Source organism: Pelophylax lessonae (genome assembly GCF_965119305.1).
Source record: "Pelophylax lessonae genome assembly, chromosome: 4".
NCBI lineage: Eukaryota > Metazoa > Chordata > Amphibia > Anura > Ranidae > Pelophylax > Pelophylax lessonae.
This window is the reverse complement of record NC_138771.1, coordinates 635,154,744-635,181,639: the sequence shown is the minus strand read 5'-3', so window position 1 is coordinate 635,181,639 and position 26,896 is coordinate 635,154,744. Positions and strand designations below refer to the sequence as shown.

Genomic DNA, 26,896 nt, shown 5'->3' with positions numbered 1-26,896 from the left:
GTCGAGGCCTGCCAGCATCTCTGGCACATTGACTTACGTGGATGAGAATCACTGGCCATGCAAACAAAGCTCTGGTGGATTGATATAGAAGAGCCCGGAACTTTAATTTAATTTTTGGGAACCGCAGCATGGGGGTATTACTCCGCTTGCTCCTGAAAATGAATCAATAGTCGCCCCTCTAGTCCCAGCCCTCTGCCCAACTGATGGGGCCAAGGAACGTATCTAATTTCTAGGAGCCACGGCCTATGAAATGACTGTGCATTACCTGCTCCAGGCTCCAACTTGAACTGATAAGGGACCAGCTCCAAACCCCTATCAGAGGCCCTCAGAGGTGGTCATCTTGGCAGGGGCATCAATGTCTGCTTCACTTTTAGTAGAGCCTTACAATGGTGTGCCCTACTGATCCTCTCATTTACTGCAAGTCTATCAGACAGCTCCTGTCTGACTGCAGATAATATTTGAATTTGAAATCCCAAACGCACACCGAAATTTTATGAGTCTTTGTATAAACAGTTCGCTGAAGGAATGTGACTCAGCTAAAAGGAAAATTGTCGTATTCTATCTTATAGAACTATCTTGTAAGACTGAAGCACCATTTAGTGGCTAAAACTTGGTATCTGTTTTTGGTTTTCATTCTGGAATAAAAGGTCATTTTGGCCTCTAGATGGCCAACTTTCTGTCGCTCTTCCGTTGCTTTTTAGTAAGTTAAAGCTTAGGCGTGAATACTTTTGCATAGGTCCAACTTAAACCGATGTAAGTATGTATGTGCCATACCTGGCTGATCCCGTGGAAGCTGCAAATCACTGTAGTAGCCACTGCCACCACACTGAGTCCCACTGGCTTCCAGGTACTGGTGCTGAGCAGCTGTCCTGCTGCATCACAAACATAGAAGGTTGCTCACTTGGCATGGGCACCATTCAGAGAATGCTTTGCATTTTCTCAATGAATGTAAAAGTTCTCTTATTAAACAAGGTAGAGAGGAGGGACAGCAACATCACAATCAATTAAGAAAAAGTGCCTAGTTATCATTCAACTTTTCCCAATGTTAAATATCATCCTTGTTATAAATAGGCCCCTATGGGTGAGTGAGCCATACCTGAAGCATTCATGTACCCACAGCTTGGTCATACTGTGCTTCGTATCATGTAAGTCACGGTGTGCCCGTAACATGCCTTGGAATACCTGGGAAATGGGAAATACAGATGTTAGTAATCTTTTAGATCTCTCTATGCTGGTGCAAATGTGTCATAATATACTTTATAAATGAGCAAACAGTGTGGCTGGGCAGTGGGGAACGTTAATAGAATTCTTGGGTGTACCAGCAGTTATCACTAGAGGGATCACCAGCAGGAGGAAGGAGGTCCTAAATTCTCTATATAGATCTTAAATTATCACTAGAGGAGTCACCAGCAGGAGGAAGGAGGTCCTGATTCCTCTATATAGATCTTTAGTTATTACTAGAGGGGTCAACAGCAGGAGGAAGGAGGTCCTGATTCCTCTATATAAATCTTTATTTATCACTACAGGGGTCACCAGCAGGGGGAAGTCTTAAATCTGAAGTAAATACTCCACTCTACAACCCAAAAAAGTTCCCAAAAACAGCATGGACTGCTAAAATTCCTAGAATGTGTTTGCACACCAGGATGACTTTAGAAGGCTATGCCAATCCCCTGTCTGCCAAAGCCAGTGCCACCTTTGATAAATAAATAATGAATTTGAAATAATCCAAATCTTGTTTCAAAAGTGTAGTTTCCATGGCGAAAAGCACCCTATCACTACCCTTCTCCATTGCTATTAGTTAATGAATAGAGATATAGATGTTTTTGAGAGCTCCTGCCAGGAAAAGGGGAAGGCCTGATGTCACCCTCGGGACACAGTAGAGCAAAGCCCAGAGCTTGAAGGATGCTGAGAATTAAATAATAACTGAGCATGTGCCACGTGCCAAACTGACACAGAAAAATGAGCAAAACAATGCAATGGAATATGTTCTCCAAAACTGTTCACTACTACTGGGCCCCATGTAAGGAGAGCTTCTAAATGGGACTGTCTTTAATAATTGAGTTTACTTCCGTATTGGTGAGTTTAATGGTGGGCTTTTTTCAGAAAGGTCATTTTAACAATTACATTTCTCATAAATTAAATTTCTATACATGCTAAAGCATGTCAAATAATGGTCAATGGCACCAGCAATGAATTCTAAATGGTCTAAAAAGTTTCAAATTGATGTCAAGATCATGCTTCATTTCCCCATAAAAGCCCATTGAGAAACCCTCTAAATCCTTCCAAGAAATAGAACTGAAAGGAAATTAGTCCATTGGTGGACAACAAATAAAATATTTAAAATAATTTTAAAGACACTGCTTAGAAAACACAAAGCTCCAATGACAATATTAATACTTATTAATCAAATGGGAGTTTCTGATATTTTCCACATAGAACTTTTTTGATTTTTTTCCCCCATTTATACATTTTCTTAATTTAGTTCCACTTGTGACTCACCTTGGAGATGTCTCTGAGGTTAAACAGGTAGTGGATTTTGGCAGGGGTGGGCAGGAATCTCTGAATAACTGCGTTATACAGCTCTATGGTCGCCTGCGTGATTATATCCCCAACTGGTTTCACCTCTTCCTCAAAATCTTGCAGCTTCTGGCTCATCATCGTCCCGAAAATCCTCTTGATCTGAGATTCCTGCAGAAGAGCAAGTAAATTCCAATATTATCAGATCCCCCATGACTGGCTTTAAAAGAGAAATGAATCTTGTAAACCTGGGTCAAAAAAAATAAAAATTCCCAGAAAAGTGGAGGCTGGTATAGCCACAAAGGTTGGCCAACTCCATATTAATGTTCATGGTTTTGGAACGAGATGTCCAACAATCTCCTATTTTGGCCATATGGTAAAAAAGGAGATAAATTTGAGCCAAGGGGTTATTCATGATGTAGCACCCTACAAGGTAGGTGCTAGGTAAAGTAAAGTGGGCCTTGGCTGCCTAACAGTAGGGCCATGATTTCAGCTAGGCTGTCATGTCTCTCAGGTGTGTCTACTGAGAGGGGAGTCTCCCCACTGACACATTCAGGCCTGTATCTACCCCAGAAGGCAGATTCTGCCGCAAGGGATTCTGGGAGTGGGTATAAGTTTGAGGTGAACGCATGATGCAGCATCTTTGGCAGGAAGCAGAGTCCCAGGAGGGAGAGTACGGCTGTCTCTCCTCCTGTCAGAAGAATCGGGTGTCTCGGGCGGCTGGCCTGAGAGTGCAGAGAGAGCTGAGCTGATTTGCAGAGGGGATCCTGTGTGCTGAGGACCAGTATAAATATGGCTCCATAGAAGAGGGGATCGATGACTGGGGATCCACGGATGAAACTGAGTGGGACTGGGGGTCGGAAGCTGGGAGCAGCTCCCCAGGTCTTGATGTGTCAGTGATTATTGATAAAGAGGCCAAAGAAGCCCTGGAGAGGGGGGACTTAGCTCAGAAACTGGGGTTCTGTGATACCTACGTTGAGAGAATCCCAGACCTCACCCCTCCAGGAAACATTGCCCAAGCAAGAGACCAAAACGTGGCCTATGAGAGTATGATACAAAGAGTGTACACCCCATTTTCTCCACAGGGGAGAGGTAACAGGAGGACTCTTCCCCGGCTGTCCCGAATGCAGAGGTGGCTGCAGAAAAAGCTGGCACTCGAGTATGGATATGACTATCCGTATGCACCCAGAGAGGTGATGTTAATGGTAGAGAAATTCAGAGACTTTTGGTGTGACGAAATGATCTGGGATTTCTTATTTGTCCCCAAGCCATATAGGGACTCACCGGAGGAGAAATAAAAGAAAAATTTAAAACTGTAAAAGCGCAATGGAACTTTGGGCGCTCCATTTACATAGACAGAGTGGAGGTCCGTCGCCTGGATGGGTCAGGCCAGGCCTGGTCCATCAGAGTCCAGAATGATCAGGGTGTTTATGTCCGGGTCCCTCACCCTGATTATTATATCTGAGGGAAGCAAGTGTTTCATCTGAACTATTCAAAAGCAAGAAAAAAAAGAACTGTGTTGGCCGGCTGGCTTCCCCAACTAACCAAGGAACTTTGAAAAGTTTAATGCTGGATTAACAAGTTGTTGAAAGTGTTTGAGTTCAATGCAGACCCCTTGGGCCATCGGGCCAGGGTCTTGGAGGGAAAGTTGCTATGTTAGACCCCTTGGGCCATCGGGCCAGGGTCTTTGTGGATTACAAATAACTGTGTGGGAAACCATCCACAGTTTTAACAAGGTGAAGATATCGTATGTTACGAGTTCAAGTGTATCCAAGATTTCTGGTGGGGGGTGCCCTGTAGGACCCCTGTTGTTACTTCTCTGACTCAGCAGGACTACAGGTCACACAGCATGGTGACTTGCCCTTTTTCCTTCATGAAGTACTCGGAAAAACAGCATGAGGGTGCTGTGTTTCACTTCATCAATGGACTCTGCATAGCTAGCCAGTGATAGGGTACAGACTTCTACCTGCTAAGAAGTGGACCCGGCGAGTCAAGACACTGGACAGCAGAGGTAGTCAGGGAAGGGAGTGGAAAGGTCGCCCTTAGAGTTAAAAAGAGGGTCTTTCCACTCAACTGTCAAGATAGTCTTGTATTTTCCTATGTGTATGCAGTTGACTAACTTTTGCTTCCTTTTTCTCTACAGGTGGGATAGTCTAGAGACAGTTAGTTAGGAAATGTGCATTGTGTTTTTCTTCGTGGTCCCCACCAAACGAGTTTGTTTGGTGGGGGGTGCATCAGTTTTCATGCACCTTAAAAAAATATTTGTATATTTGTACAGCACAGTATGTAAAGCTATATTTTTTCACCGTAATTTATTTGTACATTAGTTTTTCCCTTCTCCCCCTTTCCAGGTTTGTGGTATACTCCTGATTTTTGGCCGTGTTTTTGATAGGAGACGGCTGCCTCAGAGTCAGAGGGACCTGACTCAGTTTGGTGTAGGGTGGATGTAGCACCCTACAAGGTAGGTGCTAGGTAAAGTATAGTGGGCCTTGGCTGCCTAACAGCAGGGCCATGATTTCAGCTAGGCTGTCATGTCTCTCAGGTGTGGATGCTGAGAGGGGAGTCTCCCCACTGGCTCCATGAAAGGATTCTCATAGGGCAGTGGAGGAAACCCAATCAGAGACACATTCAGGCCTGTATCTACCCCAGAAGGCAGATTCTGCCGCAAGGGATTCTGGGAGTGGGTATAAGTTTGAGGGGAATGCATGATGCAGCGTCTTTGGCGGGAAGCAGAGTCCCAGGAGGGAGAGTACGGCTGTCTCTCCTCCTGTCAGAAGAATCGGGTGTCTCGGGCGGCTGGCCTGAGAGTTCAGAGAGAGCTGAGCTGAGTTGCAGAGGGGATCCAGTGTGCTGAGGACCAGCGGAGAAAGAGGGGTTCAGTTCCAGGAAAGCATTCTAAGGTCGTGAGTATTGTGAATTGCCCCTGGGGGTCTGCCTAGAGTAGAGGGGACCACTCCGGAGAAGGTTCCAGGGATCCATGAGTCAGCTAGCAGTAAAGGGGGTGCCTAGTCGGAGGACCCTGAAGTGTCAGAGGACCCTGCAGTGTAAAGGGGGCACCAGCGGTTGGGCCCTGAAGAGTTAAGTGTACAGTGTGAAGTGTACAGAGTGGAGAGTTGCAGCAGCACAAGCAGTTACAAGAAGCTACCTCAGTCAGTGAAGGGCTGGAGGGAGTTGTTCATCAGACTTTTGAGCTAAACAGAGTCTCAGGAGTCAAATGTCCTACAGTCCTGGATCTTCTGAGTTAAGAGTGTTAAAGTCGAAGTTCTAGCACAGTTCAGCAGAACAGTATCTCCAAGCGCCAGGAAGCCTTGGCCGGCATCCAGCTGGCGTCAAGACAGCGCCGACAGGCATTTTTCTGTACAGTGTCCCAGTTGAACCTAGTTGAGCCAGAGGAGTATCCCACTCATTCCCTTCTCCCATCCCCATTACAAAATAAACAAATCAAAACCAAGATGCCGGAATGGTCATTGTCTCAGTTCTCACACTTGGGTTCACAACTTAAATGTGTTGGAAGTTTCTCCGGTAACAATGGCAGACCAACATTAGGCTCAAGGCCTGGAAATATTGCTACAATAATATTTAATATAGACTTCAATGTAACTGAAAAAATAACACTTTTGACTCACCGAGGGGAAGGTCATATTAATCAGGTTGAATCGACTCTGAAGGCGCCCAGAAATTGCAGTTCGGCCTCCTCCAGGAGGACCCATTGCTGCCATAATGAACATGTCCTGAGAAAAGTGATAGGAACGTGTTTGGAGAGAGAAGATAATGTTTTGTATAAGAAAAAAGTAGAAAAAAGGTCTTCAAGATACATCAAGGATAACATGAGGCTGCTGACCATCTGAAGAACAAGGTTCCTTACCTTGACATATTTGATGCTTTGGTTCTGGCGATCATACCAGAAGCCATAATCAATCCAGAGCCGCAGAAGCTCCAGAGGTGGCTGTGATCCGAATGTATCCTTAGCTGGCATATTGAGGTCATCCATGAAGGTCAGGAGTTGTTTGCCCCCAGCAGGTACGTACACGCCCTTTGTCCTTTTCTCCACACGACTCTCAATGATATTTTGCACGTTGCTGGAGCTTGTCTGAGGAGGAAAACGAACATTGACCCTTGTGAATGACAAATGTACCCATAAGATATTAACTTTTAATATGCAGTGCTACTTCATATGTTATCAAGATGTGATGGGGGCATGCAACACAGCTTGCCAAAACATACACATGGGGCAAGTACAGTAACATGCTTTCCTACTGACAGAAAGAATGGATGTCTTAATAAGATATGGCGAAAAGTACAAATTGCAGTGGCACATTGCAATGAATCATTGCACTCATTTAGCTTCTGCAAAGTGAGTTCTGAAATGTTAAAGTCTGGTGATTCCAAACTTTTCACTTGCCGTCAAATTTAGGCCCAGGCGCAACAGCCCCTCTGACAAAAAAAACGAATCTCCCTAGTGGAGTAACTGACAGAAATAAAAACTTGAAAGGATAATAATGCCCACTTTGTACAAAATTAAAAAAAAAAAAAAAATTTGGGCTTCGTATAGACTTTTATTAGACTTTCATTTACTTGGACCATCTGGCTGAGCCGTAAGTCTACAAAAACGTTTTTTTTGTTGTTACCTGTGCGGACATGTTAACAGTTAACAATGCCCACTTGTTGGCATCTAAAGACTGCAGAACACTTTGGGCAATAGATGTTTTCCCAGTCCCCACTGGACCAACGAGGAGAACCGGATTTTGGTGCGTCACCAGAGCACTAACAATAAACTGGTAGCGTACTGTGTCCACTGTTGGCACCATGATCTTGTAGAACGGGGTACTGTAAAGAGCAAAGGCAAGAAAAATTACACAAACTGGCAATATCTCAAAAACATTGAACAGTAATCTGAACTAGAAAACGTACAATTTCCGGGGAAATTGTGTGAAGTGTTCTTGCCGTGTGTGTGTGTGTGTGAGGGGGGGGGGGTGTGTGGTGTGTGTGAGGTGTGTGTGGGGGGGGGGTGGTGTGTGTGTGTGGGGTGTGGTGTGTGTGTGGTGTGTGTGTGGTGTCTGAATTAGAAAGGTGACTTAGGGCCAAGAACAAAGCTGCCAATAGGGGAGTACAGTCGATACGCCCGTACTGGGCCCAGGTCCCATCAAGTTGGCATGCGAGGGCCCAAGGTTGGCAGTAGCAGTGTAGTACTATTAAAGGTGTACTCTGTGTTTGAGTATTGGTGTAGTAGGTGTGTACTGTGTCCTGAAGTATCGGTGTAGTAGTGGGGGACTGTGTGTTGTAGTATTGGTGTAGTAGGAGTGTACTGTGTGTTAAAGTTTCGGTGTAGTAAATATGTACTGTGTCTTGTACTAACGGTGTAGTAGGGGTGTACTGAGTGATGCAGTATTAGTGTAGTAGGAGTGTACTGTGTCTTGTAGTATTGGTGTAGTAGGAGTGTACTGTGTGTTGTAGTTTTGGTGTAGTATTTGTATACTGTGTCTTGTAGTATTGGTGTAGTAGGTGTGTACTGTGTGCTGTAGTATTGGTGTAGTAGTGGGGGACTGTGTATTGTAGTATTGGTGTAGTAGGAGTGTACTGTGTGTTAAAGTTTCGGTGTAGTAAATATGTACTGTGTCTTGTACTAACGGTGTAGTAGGGGTGTACTGAGTGTTGCAGTATTAGTGTAGTAGGAGTGTACTGTGTCTTGTAGTATTGGTGTAGTAGGAGTGTACTGTGTATTGTAGTTTCGGTGTAGTAGGTGTATACTGTGTCTTGTAGTATTGGTGTAGTAGGGGTGTACTGTGGCTTGTAGTATCGGTGTAGTAAGGGTGTACTGTGTGTTGTAGTATTGGTGTAGTAGGAGTGTACTGTGTGTTGTATTTTCAGTGTACTAGGTGTGTACTGTGTCTTGTAGTAACGGTGTAGTAGGGGTGTACTGTGTGTTGTAGTAGGAGTGTACTGTGTGTTGCAGTAGGAGTGTACTGTGTGTTGTAGTAGGAGTGTACTGTGTGTTGTAGTTTCGGTGTAGTAGGGGTATACTGTGTGTTGTAGTATTGGTGTAGTAGGAGTGTACTGTGTGTTGTATTTTCAGTGTACTAGGTGTGTACTGTGTCTTGTCGTAACGGTGTAGTAGGAGTGTACTGTGTGTTGTAGTAGGAGTGTACTGTGTGTTGTAGTATTAGTGTAGTAGGGGTGTACTGTGTGATGTAGTAGTGCTGTAGAAAGGGTGTACTGTGTGTTGGGGTAGCACTGTAGTAGTTGTGATGTGTGATGGGGCCCTGTGAGGTAGGTTATATGGGGGCTGCATAACTTCTAATGGCAGCATTGGCCATGCAACATAAATTGAAAACTCATTTATGCACAGAAATGTAATAATGTATTACTGAATACAGATCTTCCAGAGTTAGCTTTAAGATTGGGTTGACCATGTACATGTAGTACAAGTTGCTGTCAATCAGCATTGAGATTAAAAATAAAAAAAAAACTGCCTGGTTCCTGTTATAAAGCTGAAGTAGAGACAGAAGACCAACGCTTCCAAGCCATAAAGGACACCCTTTGTCAAGACTAAAATGAAGCTTTATTTGTAAAGAAACTGGAACAAATCTACATGACTGGTGGACGTATTGGACAGAGGTCTTTTCCCTTCTCTCTAATGCACATGGCAAAACAATCACTTTAGATCCCAAAGTAGCTTAACATGAGCCCTCAGGACTAAATACCAATGCGCAGTTAAAACTGTTATTCCAAAAGAGCAATGATACATGGCAAAATTAAAGCTATCCTTCAGGACCCAATCTCCAAATATGCTAAAGCTTGGCAACCTCGAAAAGATAAATTCCTCCCCTCGGGCTTTGATACCACATTGCTCGACCTGTAATAAAATGCTACTACCCAAATATCTCCAATCTCGTGATTTGGAATAACAGTTTGAACTGCGCATTGGTATGTAGTCCGGAGGGCTTATGGTAAGCTACCGTGGGATCTAAAGTGATTGTTTTGGTAGCCTTTATCACCTAGACCTCCTGGGAAACCCACCTTGACCCTCTCTCTTTTTAAACCCGCCCAATTATCCTCCTACCCTCTTCCTTATCCCTTTTATTAATCATTATGGGACCAGACATTTAATACAAAACACCTACACTGTTGTATTCGCTATCTGGCAGACAAAAGTAATATTGTGTTAGACTTGTCTATGTTTCTGTAACACCAATCTGATGTATATGACTGTTACCTTACGAGGTCTGTCCCATCGGCCAGTTATTTTCTGGTATATTGCAAAATTGTAAAAGAATAAACATTTTTGAAACAGAAAACAAAACTTTATTTAAGTTGACAAAGGGAATCTTGAAACATTGCACATATGCTGTCCTGTAGAATACCTTCATACTTAGAATGCTGACAACTTTGCAAGTTTTTTTTTAAAAATACTTACTTGGCTGGAATTCGCCAACCTTTGGGCAATCTGTCCTCAAAGTTTATCCAGTTCTTTGTTTTTGGGTCTACAAAATACTCATACACCGTGTCCTGCAAGCAGAAGAGGAAAAAGATCTTAAAGTAGTAGATAGGAAAAATATGTATTGAACGCTACCCTTGCCTGGCACAAAGGTTAAGGTCCAACATGTTAGCTGAAGACCGCTGGATTTTATCTTTGTTGGCGCACTTCTTTCTTGACACAAATTTTAACAGGTGAATATTTATCAGGGCTACCTTTTATATACACAACACACACAGAAAAAATATATCACATCCACAAATATATCACATTCACCACTGTGTGCTCCCCTGGTCCCCCCCCCCCCCCCCCCCACTGTGGTGCCCCTTCCCCCAACTGGGCTCCCTTCCCTCTCCTGCCGGCTGCTGCAGGGGATGAGTCACAATAGAGTCACAGGAAGGGGTCGGTAAATATGTACATTTCCAGCTCCTTCCTTTTTTGAATGGACAGAGTCATAGTCAGTGACATTGTAAAAAAATATAATAAAAAATGATAAAAAATAATACTTAAAGTAGCAAAAGATAAAAACTACTGACACCAGTGGGTCAACTTCCAGGATAGCAAAGGTCACACTTGCAACCAGGCCCTGGCATCCCACCACTGTGGGGAGGCCCCAAGATGGCAGGAAGGGGGCCCACTGCAGAACTTGTGAAAGGGCCCCACAACAAGAGTAAAGGGCCCCAGGATCAGTGGAAAGAGCCCCAGGCTTGAAGGGAAGGGCCCTGGCCAGGGGTCTGGGGGGCCCTTCATGGTTTCCTGCACCGGGGCCCTGAAGGTTCTAGTTACACCTCTGACTTTAAACCTAGCCCTAACTGCAAAACCGACCATTAACCGTTATCCACCTATAATTAATGTTCTTTAGCATGAAGACCCATGATGGGGATATGTTATTAACCTCTTTGAAAGCCACTAGCTAAAACTCTGAGCAGATAGCAGCTCTCAGTTGCAGCTGTCACCAAAAGCTCTTGTCACCATTAATGACGGGGAACTAATCAGAATGGATCACTATCATCTGATCACTATACCAACTTTGATCAATTGCAGGCTGGAGGCTTTACTGACAAAATATGGCTGTAGGTAAACACTGCTGTATGGAAACAAATACACATACTCATGCAGCTAATGCTCATGCGCATGTGCCAGCACATAGTTGAGCTCTGGCCAGTAACACTGATACCTATGTGCACCAGCGCGCTTTGGCACGCACGTACGCACGCCCGCCCAATCCCGGGAATGGTACCAAGTTGTCCATTAAAAAGGATAAGTTCACCTTTTGTATCATGTTACATGTTTTATCCCTATTCAGGGTGTAACGTGTAACATGTTATGAACAGACTGGCCCCCTCACCTCCCCGATATGACAGCTAGTGGAGATCTTCTGTGCTTCCCCCGCTAGCTGTCACAATTAAAAAAACATTGATTGTCAGAAGGCAGATGGTTCTGATCTGGCACACACTGCACAGCATAGAGCTGAGTGTAATCTGAGAACTGACTGGAGGGAATGGACTCCCCCCTACACAGTCTCATAGGGAAACATGCACAGAAGAGGCTGTCAATAACAGGCTCCCCTCCCCATCCCACGGATCGCTTAGAGTCGGCCTAACCTACCATAAGTGACTGCAGATAACAGAAGAAGGAGACCGCAGAGAGAAATCACACTAAGTGCCTTGGAATGAGCCAAATACATACTATAGAAGGATATGTTTTGTTTATTTTTCATTTTAGAGGTTTACAACCATTTTAAAAAGTCCTCACATCACAGATTACAGAACCTAAATATTCATCATAGCAGTAGTTTACTCCTTCTCTGACTGTTTTAAAGAGGTTTCAACCTGAGAAGAAGATAGCTGCAAAGAATGCTGTTCTGGTGTGCTGTCTCTTTAGCTAACCCATAGTGCTCTGATAGTCCTTTGTCCTGAAAGAACTGTTTACTTGTATAAAAACCACAATTTGAAAATGTAACAATTAAAAAAAAAAACCCTAAACTAAAATTAACCCCAAACCATTAGAGTTTTCTCTTTAAACTGGTTTTCTCCACCCTCGGAGATATGACTGAATCACACTTGGATGGATTGAGCCTTCCCTTATTGTAACAAACTTGTAGAAATGTTTACATTTCTTTCGCTGAGTATATCCATTCACTGTGTTATTTCTTTCGGGCAATCACCTTATTGGGAAAGCTTCCTTCGATCTCTCTCAGGTAGTTGTCGATCTTCTTCCTCCCGTCTTCATCCACAGAGGCGCATACTGACCAGACCAGGCAGAAGAGGAACCAAAGTTCCACCATGCGGCTGTAATTGTCTTGGTCTGCTGGATTCACCTATGAGGTGAACAAGAGATATAGAATGACATTTGGCTGGAGCTGATTGCAAATATACAATACTTGGCTAAGATTATGTTCGAAAGGAAACTAACTTGGGCTTCCTCTAAAGCAGGGATACCCAAATTATGGCCCTCCAGCTGTTGCAGAACTACACATCCCATGAGGCATTGAAAAACTCTGACATTCACAGACATGACTAGGCACGATGGGAATTGTAGTTCCTGAACTGGAGGGTCATAGTTTGAAGACTCGTGGTCTAAAGCTGATCTAAACCCAAAAAAGAAAAAAAATAATATATTACAGCTTATCAGTCCTTAGGTGTGGTGGCTGCATTTGTTTCATTTTCAAACTCTTGTTCATATCAATTACAAGGGAGCTGATGGGATTAGTAGTTTACAGAAAAAATAAGATTTTTGCTTCCTTTTCAGCTCACAGAAAGTGACAAGAAAATGGAATTTCTGGCTAGATCAACAGGTATTTTCTGTACTTGCTTAAAAAAATTCTCTCAGCCTGAAAAGTGATAACTAATGCAGCAACAACATCTAAGGACTGGTAAGCTGAAATATATTACATTTTTGTTCTTGGGTTTAGTCATCCTTTATAGAAACTTCATTTTCATTTAGAAGTAAAACTGTCTCTGTTCATAAACTGCTACTGTAGCTCCCCAAAAATCATATGTAAATACAGATTTTTTTTTAAATAATGTACATTATATTACCAAAAGTATTGGGACGCCTGCCTTTACACACACATGAACTTTATTGACATCCCAGTCTTAGGCCGTAGGGTTCAATATTGAGTTGGCCCACCCTTTGCAGCTATAACAGCTTCAACTCTTCTGGGAAGGCTGTGCACAAGGTTTAGGAGAGTGTCTATGGGAATGTTTGACCATCCTTCCAGAAGCGCATTTGTGAGGTCAGGCACTGATGTTGGATGTTGTCTATGGGTTTGAGGTCAGGACTCTGTGCAGGACAGTCAAGTTATATGACAGTGGTGGGATTATAACCTTATGTTCTGCAAATGGGACAGAGAGAAATAGATATAGATTGAGGAGAAGGGGACAATAAAAGAAATGAGAAGAAGGGTAAAAGGAGAGGGAGGAGGGAATTTAAGCCTCACATTACCATATTGAGATTTGTCTTTTATTCTCCTATTTGTGGAAGCATTTCTGTAAACCTTTGGGAAAATCAGACCTCAGACATCAAAGAATTTAGCATATCTTTTATAAGGATTCACAGTCAGTTTTTTTTTATTAATTAAAAAAAATGCATTTCATCTATCGACTCACATATGGAGGGTGATGTAGTGAATTTCAAGTACCTGGGGATAACCGATCCTGCAGCTATGAGAAAGAGGGGAGGAAGAGGCTATAGAGCACATGTGTCAAACACAAGGACCGCAAGCCAAATCCGGCCCTCCAGGCCATTTCATGTGTCCCTCACACCTCTCCTGCAGCTGCGTCAACCCCACCTTACCTTAGCAATCAAGAGCAGAGAGGAGGAAAAAACTCCTCCACCAGATCCTGCTCTCCCCTCTTAGCAGAGAGGAGGGCCTTGCACCTCTCTGTGCTGCCGAAGCGCCCCCCTCGTCTCTGCCTCCCCTGGTCTCAGCATTCAGCAGACTCCAGCAGCTGACTCCAGACCTCCACCAGTCCTACTCCAGACCATGCATTCTCTGCTTCCCAGCTCAGCCACAGCAGCAGCATAAAGTAAGAGGGGGGTTCACTGTGATGTAAGGGAGGGTGGGGGACTTTTGACTTCTGATGGTTTGACGGGGTGCTCTAGACATCTGATGTAAGAGGGATAGGGTGCTCTTGACATCTAGTCTTACAGGACCAACTGGCGCTTTGAGGGCAACCATTATGCTGAAATGGCCGGCGATAAAATTGAGTTTGACACCCCCTGCTATAGAGTCAGGGAAACCTGAAAGGAGGGCAAGTTGCGGGAAGAGGGATACTTTAGTAGATATCATAGGGTCACAGATATCCAAACCTGATGTTCAAAAAGAGGTAAGGTGTGGGAACAACCTCCAGATAAGTACCAGTGTACCCAGATGATTATGACATCTCCATCAGGACCCAGGTACTTATGGAAAAATGGTGTGAAGCCTAGAAGGAGAACGGTACCACCTAGTATGTTAAAATTTCTTTCCTGGGTAAGACTGGCAATAGACATCTTTGAAGTCATGATGGGGGCTTTAGCAATTTCATCAAGATTAAGTTACAATTCATTTCTTTTTCCCATTCCGATAAGTAGCATGGAATCCCAGAAGTCAATACAGGCAATATAGTGTATATAGCGTACGTAATGGGCAACCAGCACCAAAGTATATTACCCAAAATGCCGTAAGGGGTTTATGTAGAGGGCATCTGTTACGAAGGGAAAGACAGAAGTCCCTGAGTTGAAAATAGGCCAACCATTGCCCTGGGGTTACTCTGTAATTATTCTGTAAGGGATGCATAAAGTTGCAAGCCAATGCTGTGTGTATTGGAGAGATGTTAGTCACAGACCATCAGAACATGCTAAAAGAAGACAGCCCCAGCGGGAACTCCGGATTGCCTAAAATTGGGGTCACTGGGCCTATGGGAGACAATATTTTGTGCATCCTAATGAGCAAATCCAATGCTTTCCGAAGAGGTGGTAAACAAAAAGGCAGAGAGATACAAGGGGGGTCATATAGAGGACAGGAACTGCGACAGGGAGGTATAAGAGATGGGAGATACAAGTCATCCAATCCAGACCCATTGCTTGTGTGACGAATTAAAGATTCCATCTAGAAGTCTACGTAGTTAAAAGAAAAGCTTTGTAATAAGGGGTTGAATGAGGTAGGCTTATATCTCCATCCATGTTTTTTTTTTTAATTAGGATATCATACCGAAGCTGCACCGAGAAGCCTTCCCAAATTCTAGCAAAGAATATAGTAAAACAAAAATGCATATATTGGAAAAAAGAAGATACAAAACCTCAGTTTAAAAAAGTTTAAAAAACACAGCCAAAAGAAAACTGACCCCAAATCATTACATTTTCCCTTCACGGCTGTTCACCTCTTACAGAAGACTCACCCCATTCTCTGGTGTGGCCAATGACTCGTACAGCTTGCAGAGGGAGATGACCCCGCTGGTCTCCTCTTGTGGTACAAGGTCTTTGCAGTTTTGGTATTTGTACTCCAGTATTCTCCCTATGTATTTGTCAAACATACGCTGGAGGCTCTCCGCTTCCACCTGCACAATGGACAGTCTTTATTAACCCAAAACCAGCTCATAGAAAATGAAACCACTCTAGCTACAGACTGTAGGTGTAAAAGTAGAAACTGGCCCTGTTATGGGACAAATTTCTCTGTCCCCCTTCCTTCCACAATTATGTCTCAGATTAATGACCTCCTGGCTTTCAAGGTCCACTTTCAGTATGATGAGGGTAATGGGAGTTGGCGTAGTGGAGTGGGCTACAAAAAGAGGGGGGAGACCAGAACTCTAAGACTGTCACATGGGGACACACAGGTAATGATAGAAAGGCTTTATTGACAAAATTAAACACCACCAATAATACAAGAAAATAAGACCACTTTCTCACCAGTAGTGGAGTGGGCATTAACACGGCACTTCTGTTTAACAAAGGGCTCTTTCACACGGGGGCGGTGCGCCCGACGTGGGCCCTTTCTGCTCAGCGGGGGATCGATCTGCCAATCCCTGCTGAGCATGCAGATAACATCTCTGTCTCTGCTCTGTGTGCAGAGATGGAGCTGTCAGATCCTCTATGGGGAGATCGGAGGAGAACGGACCGCCTGTCAGGGACACAGAGACACGGGGGAATACAGCATCTTTAAATTGCCAGTTTCCTTTACTCTCTTCTCAACTACCGCTTAGTCCACTAAATGCAAGAAGGTTGACTCACCTGACTAGTATCTTACCTTAGACCTCTTCTCTAGCCAGGACTGGACATACGGCTTCCAGCCCAGGCTGGTGTGGTCAGTGAATACCATACCACAACGGGACACCGTGGCTGGAGAAGCGACAGCGAGATCTGCGACCTCAAAGAGCAGAGACACCTGTGTACGGACAGACAAACGGAGAGGTGAGCAATAAGGTATCTGCTTTAATGACAGTCGAGTGTCTGTCTGAGCGACACATGCTTGAGTGTAGTAAATATTCACTGTGAATACCAGTCCTTACATTTGGAAAAGTTCAATCTGAAAGGTCAAAATTGTGATAAATCAGATGCTTGTGAAAATCTGGCATGAGTACCCAACTAATAACCATGTTAAAATTTTTCTCTGAGTACCGGTCTAAAAAAAAAAGGCTGACATATGTTAATGCTTAAAGCAGAAGTTCACTCTCTCAATCATCATTGACTATTTTTAATCCTTTTGCAGCTAGCATTAGTAAAAAGATAGGAAAGTATATCATAAATACTTGATTTAAACTGTTTTTTGCATTCTTTCGTTACTTCCTAGTTTCCATGCCTAGGCAAATGATCTTTGAAAACGTCATTATCAATGACGAAACACATGAGATTGGAACTCACATGGTGACGTAATTGACATAGCTTGGAATGCACGCCGTAACTTGCTGCATTCTATCCCTGGCTTCTGGTTTCCGTAGCGTAGCGGGGAACCATACGGGGTAAAGGTGTCTATACACACAAATCTGTACCTGTAACCCAGTAATCTTACAGCCTAAAGATTGGGCAATAGAGCTAATGGAATTCACTATGAGGAGTCTGCTCTCCTTTCTTGTTGTTATATGGTAAAATATGCCAGTTGGATCCATTGTACAAGGAAGTACCAGGATTGCTTTTTCCTTGGGGAATACGTCTCCCTGGTCACAGTGACCACATAGGCCTACTTTGATCTTATTGCTGTATAGCAACTAAGATCAACTATATCTAGTGAGTTGGAAATCTACCTACCTTATTGACACCCTGGGGTGCTTCTTCCACTTACTAACCCTTCATCCACTGGGAAGGAATCTGGCAGATGGATTTCTGTTCCTATCTTCTGAATTTCATGGAGCATTTTATATGTTTATGCACTTTATTTTTTTATAATACGGACTTTACGGAGCACTTTATATGTTTATGCACTTTATTTATATGTAATACGGATTTCACTGAGCACTTTATATGTTTATGCACTTTATTTATATCTAATACGGACTTCACGTAGCATCTTATATGTTTATGCAATTTATTTATATCTAATATGGACTTCACAGAGCACTTTATATGTTTATGCACTTTATTTATATGTAATACGGATTTCACTGAGCACTTTATATGTTTATGCACTTTATTTACAGTATATCTAATAAGGACTTCACGGAGCATCTTATATGTTTATGCACTTTATTTATATCTAATACGGACTTCACGGAGCATCTTATATGTTTATGCACTTTATATAAATTGCTTTTTTTGGATTATCTTCTTTTGCACTAGCACTTTTATGTCATGTAGTTAAATGTTTTATTAATTGAAATTGATCATTTTTATAAAGCGTTGCAAGCGCTGTGGGTAGTATGCAATAGGCATGCTAATTTTATTCCATATTTAAACCTTTGTCCATAGCAGCTGCTCTTCTTCATTTATTATTTAATTTACACATAGCACAATTGTGCACACAATTGGTGTGAGTGATATTTTAATTCCTTTTGCACTAGCACTTTACATCAAACGATGTTGATTATATTGTTATAGTGTTGCAAGAGCTGTGGGTAGTGTGCAATAAGCATGCTAATTGTATCAAATTATGTTATACATCCCGGGGGTCTTCATAAGGAAAGGCGGAGCTTTCTTAGCTAAACACACCCTCCTGCCTGCATGTCTGAGCTAAGGGCAGATGGGTTCCAGGAAGTAAATGCTACATGAATCTGCCCTTACTCAAGATGGCCATGGCCAGAAATGCTAGGGGGTTGTTTTTCTATTTGATTTCTCAGCAAAATAAAGCATGGAGATATGGATGGTGGGGGGGGGGGGGGGGTTGCTTTGAATATTGAAAATGAAATAAATAGCACTTTTGGTTTGTGTTGCTCAGATACAATGTAGTTCTGCTTTAAATTGAGTACCTTCCTAAGAAACAAGCCTAAGGACTCAAAGCTTCAGAGGATTGAAAACTGCTGAATGTAGAACATATGCTCAGATAAAAGTGCCCTAAAAAGTTATGTGCAGGTGATGGCAAAGACTGGCATCGGATTGCTGTTTTCATTTTACAGACTATGCTTCCAAATGTTGGGTCCTTAAGAAGGGGGAAACCCAAGAACTCCAAAACACAATGGTACTTTCAATAAAAACTATCTTCTGACCTCTCCCCACTGACATAATTCCAAAGCACAGAGTTTTCTTTAGTAACAGAGGTTTATTTTAAATACCTGTCTAAGAAACCAGCCAGACCAGCCTTTCTCGAATGGGGTTTCATGGAACCCTAGTGTTCCTCCAGAGGTTGCTAGGGGTTCCTTGAGCAATAATCAATTTCTTTCTCTCAGGTAGGTTACCATTGACAACAATCTTTTTAGTTATTTGTAAGGGGGTATTCTTCCCAATGACCACCAACGTAAGGGGCCCCTATGCTAATGTAACGGGTGCTGTGGATATAATAATTATTGGCAGGGGTTCCCTAAGATCTGAAAGTTATTTCAAGGGTTCTTCCAAGTGAAAAAGGTTCAGAAAGATTGAGCCAGACCTTCGTAAACATTCAATGTGAGTACATCTAGAAGACAGACTGGAAACTATTGGAAGTTCTGTAGGACTATAAAGACAGGCCTGACACTAGTAAATGTCGAGTGTGAGTACTTGTCTACATTAGGCCACAGATTAGAAATAGCAGTAGGACATTTCCAAGCAATTCAACTACCAAACAATACATCTTTATGTACATCAGACACAGCTGGCAATCATTTTGCCTTGGGAGAACAACAGTATACTGGCTAAAAATGCAGTCCGGGCCAATAGGCTTCCCTAGATAGGTGTCTGACGAGGATGTGTAATAAAGTCTCTATAGCCCTGGGTAACATTGTGTAATCCAGACTTTTTCAACCTTTTCAACACATACAAACCCGTAAAATAACTTTCAGGTCTCAGGGAACCCCTACTAAAAAAATAATATATTTACAACTCATGATGCTATAGTGTGATGGTCAATGGGAAGAATGCTCCGGGAAGAATTACCCCCTTACCTCTCTTATCCAATGGAACCCTGGTTGAGAAACCCTGGTGTAATCTGAAGATTTTGGTGGGATCACATGACATCAGGTAATATGCATAGAGAAGTGACTAGACACACACAAGCCTTCTGTAAATATAATGGATGACAAGGTATTAGCACACCTGCTCCGGCATGGCTATTCTCTCTCCGTTGATTAGGGTCAGGACTTTGTTATCATCCATGACGGAATTCATACTTTCTATCCACAGAGTGTCAACTGGCCCATCAAACACAATCCACTTCTCGTCTGGGCGTTCATCTGCAAAATAAAGTATATCAAAGTGGTCTGTCTTTCCTCTGCATAACACAGAATACTGCTCTTTACTGATTTCATACCTGTCCTCTAAACCACATCTTCCATATCTTGCACTGGTTAGAGGGTAACAAGCCGCATAGAAGTTAAACTAATATATTAGGCTGTACTGGTACTATACAGCAGCAGATCAGGACTTACTGTTCTCATACTAGTTCATTGAGCTTTTCGGCATTTTGTCCTATTAGTGCTGAAAGATTTAAAGTCAAGGAGCTGTGTCTCAGACCGTAATATTCTGAAACCAGTACTAATATATCAGTGGAGGTACCTCTAGGTGCCAGCATTTCTGTTCTTCTTTCTAGCATCCGAGGAGCAACAAAACCGGAGGTGTCAGATCAAATTTATCTGAGAAGTGGGTACTTGGCTCCACCAGCCCATCGTATTGCTGGACCAGCAGGCAGGTATGCGATGGAAATAAACTGGGTCAAATTCTAATATCCTGGAAAAAGCCGCTATTTGTTTAGCACAGAGCTCCATGTGCCAAGGCTCTTGAGGAACTTGTAATGGCAAGCCACTGCAAGCACCGGCTCGGCTCTACTCGGCCCTGCTTGGCCCGGTTTGCTTTTCCACTGCTGGTACTGCATGGTACGGTGTTGGAACGGTTCGGTACGGTACGGTTTGCTTTTCCACTGCTGGTACCGCATTGTACGGTGTTGGAACGGTTCGGTACGGTATGGTTTGCTTTTCCACTAAAGTAGTACTAAAGTTAAGTGGGTGGGATAACAACGGGTGGGTGGGATTCTCTGACCAATCAGTGGCTAGTAGTGACTGCATGCAAAGGATTGTGGGATATGGTACCGGGTATGGCACCTCTTGGAACCACAATCGAGGTGGTACTGTTTTTGAGAGCCGCACCGTTCGGTTCCATGCAGTGGAAAAGCGCCGCCGTACCGTACCGAACCGTTCCTACATTATACCATGCGGTACCAGCAGTGGAAAAGCACAAAAGAGCGAGCCGAACCGTTCGGTTCCATGCAGTGGAAAAGCGCCTTAAGTAAACTTTAAAGAGACCCTGGTAGGTCTTTAAAGAGATAAAAACAGAAGATTTATGTAAGGTTGGCCATACATTATATAATTTTCTTGTACAATTTTCCTTTATATTTACCAAAAACCATATAATATGAGGTCAAACCTAACCACTTTCAATTTGTATGCAATCAGGAAGGCCTTTGCCTTGAAGGTAAATCCAAAGAAAATTGAACAAGAACATTGTATAATGTAAGGCCAGGTTAAGAGAAGAGCTAGTATAGTCACCTCCAGGGGCATACATATAGGGGTAACTGTGTTTACTATGCCTCAGTTTATGAATGAATGGGAAGCTCTGTACAGAGCTATTCCTGCCCATTAATTCTGTGCAGCTGAGGCTGCAGAGAAAAGGACTGAGGAATATGTCCTCAGTCCCTTTCTCTGTCTCATAAGTGAGACATCAGGGGTCTGTTTAGACACCTTATATTTCACCAAAGCCCCCCAAGGGGGGTCCTAAAAAAATATGTAAGAAAATAAATACTAAAACAAATTTGTAAACAAAATTAAATAAATAAATAAAATGGTAAAATAAAAATCAGAAAAAATGAAAACCACAAAAATAAAAAATGACTGACGCCAGTGGCGGAACTACCAGGGTCAGAAAGGTTGCACTTGCGACAGGACTCTGGCGTCCCACCACCGTGGGGGGGACTCCAAGACAGCAAGAAGGTGGCCTGCTGTGGGACCGTAATAAAGGGTCCCATGATGGGAGTAAAGTGCTCCAGAATGAGTGGGAAGGGCCTTGGTCTTGGTCCAGGGGGGTCCTTCATGGTTTCTTGTACCGGGGGCCCTGAAGGTTCTAGTTACGCCACTGCTCACCTCTCTGGTTGCCCATGACACCCATCTCCCCTTCTCTTCATCATTTGACACTTCCAGGAGTGTCAGATGTCTGTGTCCCCCACCGTGCGTCATGGTTCCTTCCACCTACCCCATCATCACTGCTGAGTCCTGTGGTCATAGGAGAAGTTGAAGGAAGAAACCACAGAACGTAGAGGAACACATCAATCCCTGAAGAGTCTAACAAAGACTGCAGTGCTGGAATGTAGGGGGGATCTCAAGCCATGAGCTGCTCTTTTAATATCTTTAGAAATTAACAGGGTCTTGTTAAGGTCTAGCCCTCTACCTTGGTTATATGAATTATTCCTTGGCTCTCCCATTGCTTTATTCACTGTACGGAGTTAAGAAAAAAAACAGTACTTCTGGATATGTGGCTTACTTTGACTTTTCCCCATGGTTCCTCACAACTGGCTGTTCATGCACTAGTACATGATGACATAATATAGCTTGCAGACTACATTGGGCTTTATTGCCTTGCTTGCAGTGGCGAACAGAATGGTGGGGGGGGTGAAAATCAAGAGAGGTATGCGCTAATTGCCCTGTATGCCCAAAGTACAGCTTCCTTTAAGGAACAGCCTGCCCCAAATTGTATTCTATAAAGTTCTCTGCATTCAGCAACAGTTGATGTACCTGCACAGGCTGTACGCATAAGGCTGGAGAGGATTCCATCTGTCCACTCACTGGTTGTCAGATCATATTCACCATACAATTCCCCCAGAGACACGGCCTTGGGGTTCAGAGGAAATTCCTAAATATAAGAGATAATATATAAGAAAAAAGAGAACCTGTGCTTTAATAATGAACATCATTCTCAAAGGTGAAAGATTAACTGTACTGTGTAGAGGAGGGTTGGTGGATGTTCACTAGATACAGCTGAGTTAAACCACCTGACAGTATCTCTATCTCTCGGGACCCTTTTGGCAGAATCCCTGTACTGAGTTCCCTGGTTTGCGCAGGTATTGTACCCATTATGAGGGGTTCCCACCACCCCTGCTGGATTTTTATTTCTTTTATATTGTGCAGACTGTAACAGGAGGAGCTGGAACATACAAAGGTGGGTGAGAACATTTCATTTTGGTGGGAACCGGCAATACTCCCAGGTGGAGAGGGACGGAGACAAAGATTATGGCAGGGAGATCTCACTGATGGAGCATTCAAGACATAGAAGATACCAGGGGCTGACTTGACTAGACTACTTATAACTCAAATACAGTGCTGTGAAAAAGTATTTGCCCTCTTCCTAATTTTTTTAATTTCTTGCATATCTGTCACAATGATTCAGATCATAAAACAAATGTTAAAATTACACAAAGATAACACGAGTAAATACTGAATTCAGTTTTTTATATGATGATTTAATTTATTAAGGGAAAAAAAAGCTGTCTAAACCTGTCTGGCCCTATGTGAAAAAGTAAATGCCCCTATACCTAATATCTGATTGTGCCACCCTCAGTGGCAACAACTGCAATCAAGCATTTGGGATAACTGGCAATAAGTCTTTCACATCACTGTGGAGGAATTTTTGCCCAGTCTTCTTTGCAGAATCATTTTAATTCAGCCATATTGAAGGGTTTTCCAGCATTAAGGTCATGCCACAGCATCTCAAGTGATTTAAGTCCGAATTTTGATTAGGCCACTCCAAAACCTTAATTTTATGTATTTTGTGAGCCATTTAGAGGTGGACTTGCTGGTGTGTTTTGGATCATTGTCCTGCTGCATAACCCAAGTGCGCTTGAGCTTGAGGTCACAAACTGATGGCTGGACATTCTCCATCAGGATTTGGTAGAGCGCAGAATTCATGGTTCCATCAATTATGGCAAGTAATTCTGGTCCTGAAGCTGCAAAGAAGCCCCAGACCATCATTCTACCACCACCATGTGTGATTGTCGGTAGGATGTTCTTTTTATGAAATGCTGTGTTAGTTTTACGTCAGATGAAACGGGATGCACACCTTCCAAAAAGTTCAACTTTTGTTTCATCAGTCCACACAATATTTGCTCAAAATTCTTGGGGATAATCAAGATGTTTTTTGGCAAATGTGAGATGAGCCTTTGCGTTCTTTTTGGTCAGCAGTGGCTTTGGCCTTGAAACTCTCCCATGGTTGCCATTTTTGCCCAGTCACTTTCTTTATTGTTGAATAATGAACACTGACCTTAACTGAGGCAAGTGAGGCCCGCAGTTCTTTAGAAATTGTTCTGCACTCTTTTATGTCCTCCTGGATGAGTTGTCCTTGTGTTCTTGGAGTAATTTTGGTAGGCCAGCCACTCCTGGGAAGCTTCACCACTGTTCCAAGTTTTCTCCATTTGTGGATAATGGCTCTCACCTAGTTCACTGGAGTCCCAAAGCCTTAGAAATGGCTTTGTAACCCTTTCCAGACTAATGCACGTCAATTACTTGGTTTCTCATCTGTTTTTGAATTTCTTTAGTTTGCGGCATGATGTTTTGCTTTTTGAGATCTTTCAGCGTGCTTCACTTTGTCAGACGGCTTCTATTTAAAGTGATTGTAAACCCTCACCTTATAAAACAACCCATTAAGTTAAAAAAATAAAATAAGGCGAACCATTTTTGTATAGATATAAAAAACATTATAAAAACCTTTTTTTTCCTTTTTTATAAGTGATCACATTCCCTCTGTTCTCAGATGCATAAGAGCTTGGGGAGGAGAAGCAGCAGACCACTGAGCTTCCCAGTGAAAGGCTGTGTAGGGGGGGGGGCATGTCAGGACAAGTCTGATCATTGGAGGAGAGTACACTAAGTGCCCAGCACAGCTAGGGAACTGACCACAGCGTGTTCTCCTGCTTAGTGTGGTCAGTGTTTATGCCAGGAATTTCACACAAAGGAAGCAATACAAAGAGATCAGGATACTTTTTCATACAAGTACATGGTACAGCAGGCACATATCAGGAATACAAAATGTTGGGGTAACAAACGCTTTAAGTGATTTCTTGATTCAACAGGTCTGGCAGTAATCATGCCATCAGGCCAGGGTTTGGCAAGTAAAATATAAATCAGCTTTCCAAAACATTTGGTTAATAACAGTTCATTCATAATTTAGAAAAGGGGGGGGGGCAATTACTTTATCACATAGGGCCAGGCAGGTTTGGACAGATTTTTTTCCTTAATAAATGAAATCATCAGTTAAAACTGCATTTTGTATTTTCTCGGATAATCTTTGTGTAATATTTAAATTTGTTTGATAGTTTGAATCGTTTAACTGTGGCAATATGCAAAAAAATAAAGGAAGGGGGCAAATACTTTTTCACAGCACTGCAGCTCTTTTTAATTAACAAATTCCATAATCTGCATTAAGCCAAATATTGATGAAAAACAAATTGTTTTAATGACAAGTTCTCTTTAAGGAATTCAATGAAATCAGAATAAAAATCAATCAGGCGGCAAATACTACTTTTGCTGGTCACTCACCCGCACAAGGTTATAGTTTGTGTCTCCGCTGCGGTGCAGAGAAGACAGCGCCGACTGCAAGCAGCGCCAGGTAGTCGTCTTTCCGCTGCAGGTCCTTCCGACAATCATGCTGGAGTGACGTGAGGATTTGGTTTCGTACAGTTGGATGACTTTGGTGACAGTGAACGGTGTGATTTGAAGGCCAGAGAGACGCAGTTCCTGCTCAATCTGCTCCCGGAGCTGACACAAAAATAAAAAGGAAGAATGACTTGCATACAGTGTTATATCTGCAGTTATACACAATGGGAGAGATTTACTAAATATGATGCATACGGAATCTGGTGCAGCTGTGCATAGTAACCAATTAGTTTCTAACGTCTTGCTTGTTCAATCAGGCTTTGGTATTAAAACCTGAAAGCTGCCCAGCAGCGAAGCAGTGTATTACATAGATCAGAGTCCTCGATGATAACCAGGGTGATGGGGGCCATGGAGCGGAAGGGGTTTGTAACGGAACCGCCGACTCACATTGTACTTGTGGACTTCTGTCAGTATACGGCTTCCTTGCAGTCATGAACATATATCCCAGATTTTCCCAGCCGCCATCATACAAAGCTAGCCAACAACTTCGCTCGTACAAATTTTGGAACCTTCTCCATTATTGAACAGATTCACACTCAATTTATACACACATGAGCACATCCCCCTCCTGATCAAAATACTACACACAGGTCATGGGTTGCCTGATTACATTATCCTATGCAGATGAAATTGTATACAGAAACAGAATGAACCTGAACGAATTATCTGGCCATCTGGACAGAACAATGTGAGGTCATTAACATTTAACAATGGGACAGGCAGACTTAACACAATCCACACCCCAGCTCAATAGATAGACAATAGGACAAGACTGCCAATGACAGTCTGTCCCTCTACTACATTGAAACACATGGAATACACATCTAGGTGTCGCAGACTCCATGGCAACAGGCCACAGGTCTCACAGTGCAAAGTGGGGTCAAATCTCCACATTTCTTGAGAGACACCGTTGACAAATATCACTCTCCCATCTGAAGCCATCCAAACTATTCTCTCAGCGTACCCCAAGTATCTGTCCCTCACTCCCAGTGACAGTGAACACCATCACAGGGTTAATCTCTAGCATATACCAATGGGCATACAGGACCCAGCATCACTCAGAAGCAGGGAGGTATGGGCGGAGGACATAGGAGAAATCGACGATGAGCAATGGGATCTGGCACTTGAATCGATACCCTCTATCTCCCTGTCCCCTTCACACATGCTCTGTCCACTTTTCATATTGCATAGAACTCCAAGCCAATTGTTTTGTTGGGGTAGAAGGGATTCACCTTTATGCCCGAAATGCAATTCTCACAGAGGTGACTTTATCCATGTGGTATGGAGGTGCCCAAAACTTAATAGATATTGGACGCAAGTGGTACAAACTGTTTCATTAGTCTCTCAAGTTCCTAAAACTGTTGATTCCTTGATATGCCTATTAGGCAGCTTGGATCGGGTCCGCCGGTCACACGCGCGGACATGTCAGGGAACGAGTGGGGGCGGGAGCGCGGCTCCGGCGGCGCACGCTCGCCCCCTAGAGGCTCTCAGGCGAGTGACGTAGTACTATGTCACTTTGCCTGTACGGGGCTGACCGCTGCAGTAAATAGTCGTGCGGCGGTCGGCAAGTGGTTAACATTCTACGAGGAGGTGAGCTGTGAGCTAGATAGGGCGAGACCAGTGGATGCGGTGTACCTGGATTTCGCTAAGGCGTTTGATACAGTTCCTAACA

At 43.2% G+C, this 26,896-nt stretch overlaps 1 protein-coding gene across 1 annotated transcript in view; it reads right to left on the bottom strand.

The window, feature by feature from the left end:
- DNAH2 (dynein axonemal heavy chain 2) overlaps positions 1–26,896 on the bottom strand; it is a gene marked incomplete at its 3' end in the record, with an annotated part of 417,940 nt that overhangs the window by 131,231 nt on the left and 259,813 nt on the right. Inside the window, exons 42-53 of the mRNA XM_082254654.1 lie at positions 25,108–25,326; positions 22,315–22,432; positions 19,631–19,767; positions 16,221–16,358; positions 15,376–15,534; positions 12,159–12,311; positions 9,932–10,023; positions 7,146–7,344; positions 6,383–6,607; positions 6,144–6,248; positions 2,500–2,688; positions 1,097–1,182 (exon numbers count right to left, since the gene is read on the bottom strand). Coding sequence (XP_082110780.1) covers positions 1,097–1,182; positions 2,500–2,688; positions 6,144–6,248; positions 6,383–6,607; positions 7,146–7,344; positions 9,932–10,023; positions 12,159–12,311; positions 15,376–15,534; positions 16,221–16,358; positions 19,631–19,767; positions 22,315–22,432; positions 25,108–25,326 — 1,820 coding nt within the window. The remainder of the gene's footprint in view (positions 1–1,096; positions 1,183–2,499; positions 2,689–6,143; positions 6,249–6,382; positions 6,608–7,145; positions 7,345–9,931; positions 10,024–12,158; positions 12,312–15,375; positions 15,535–16,220; positions 16,359–19,630; positions 19,768–22,314; positions 22,433–25,107; positions 25,327–26,896) is intronic.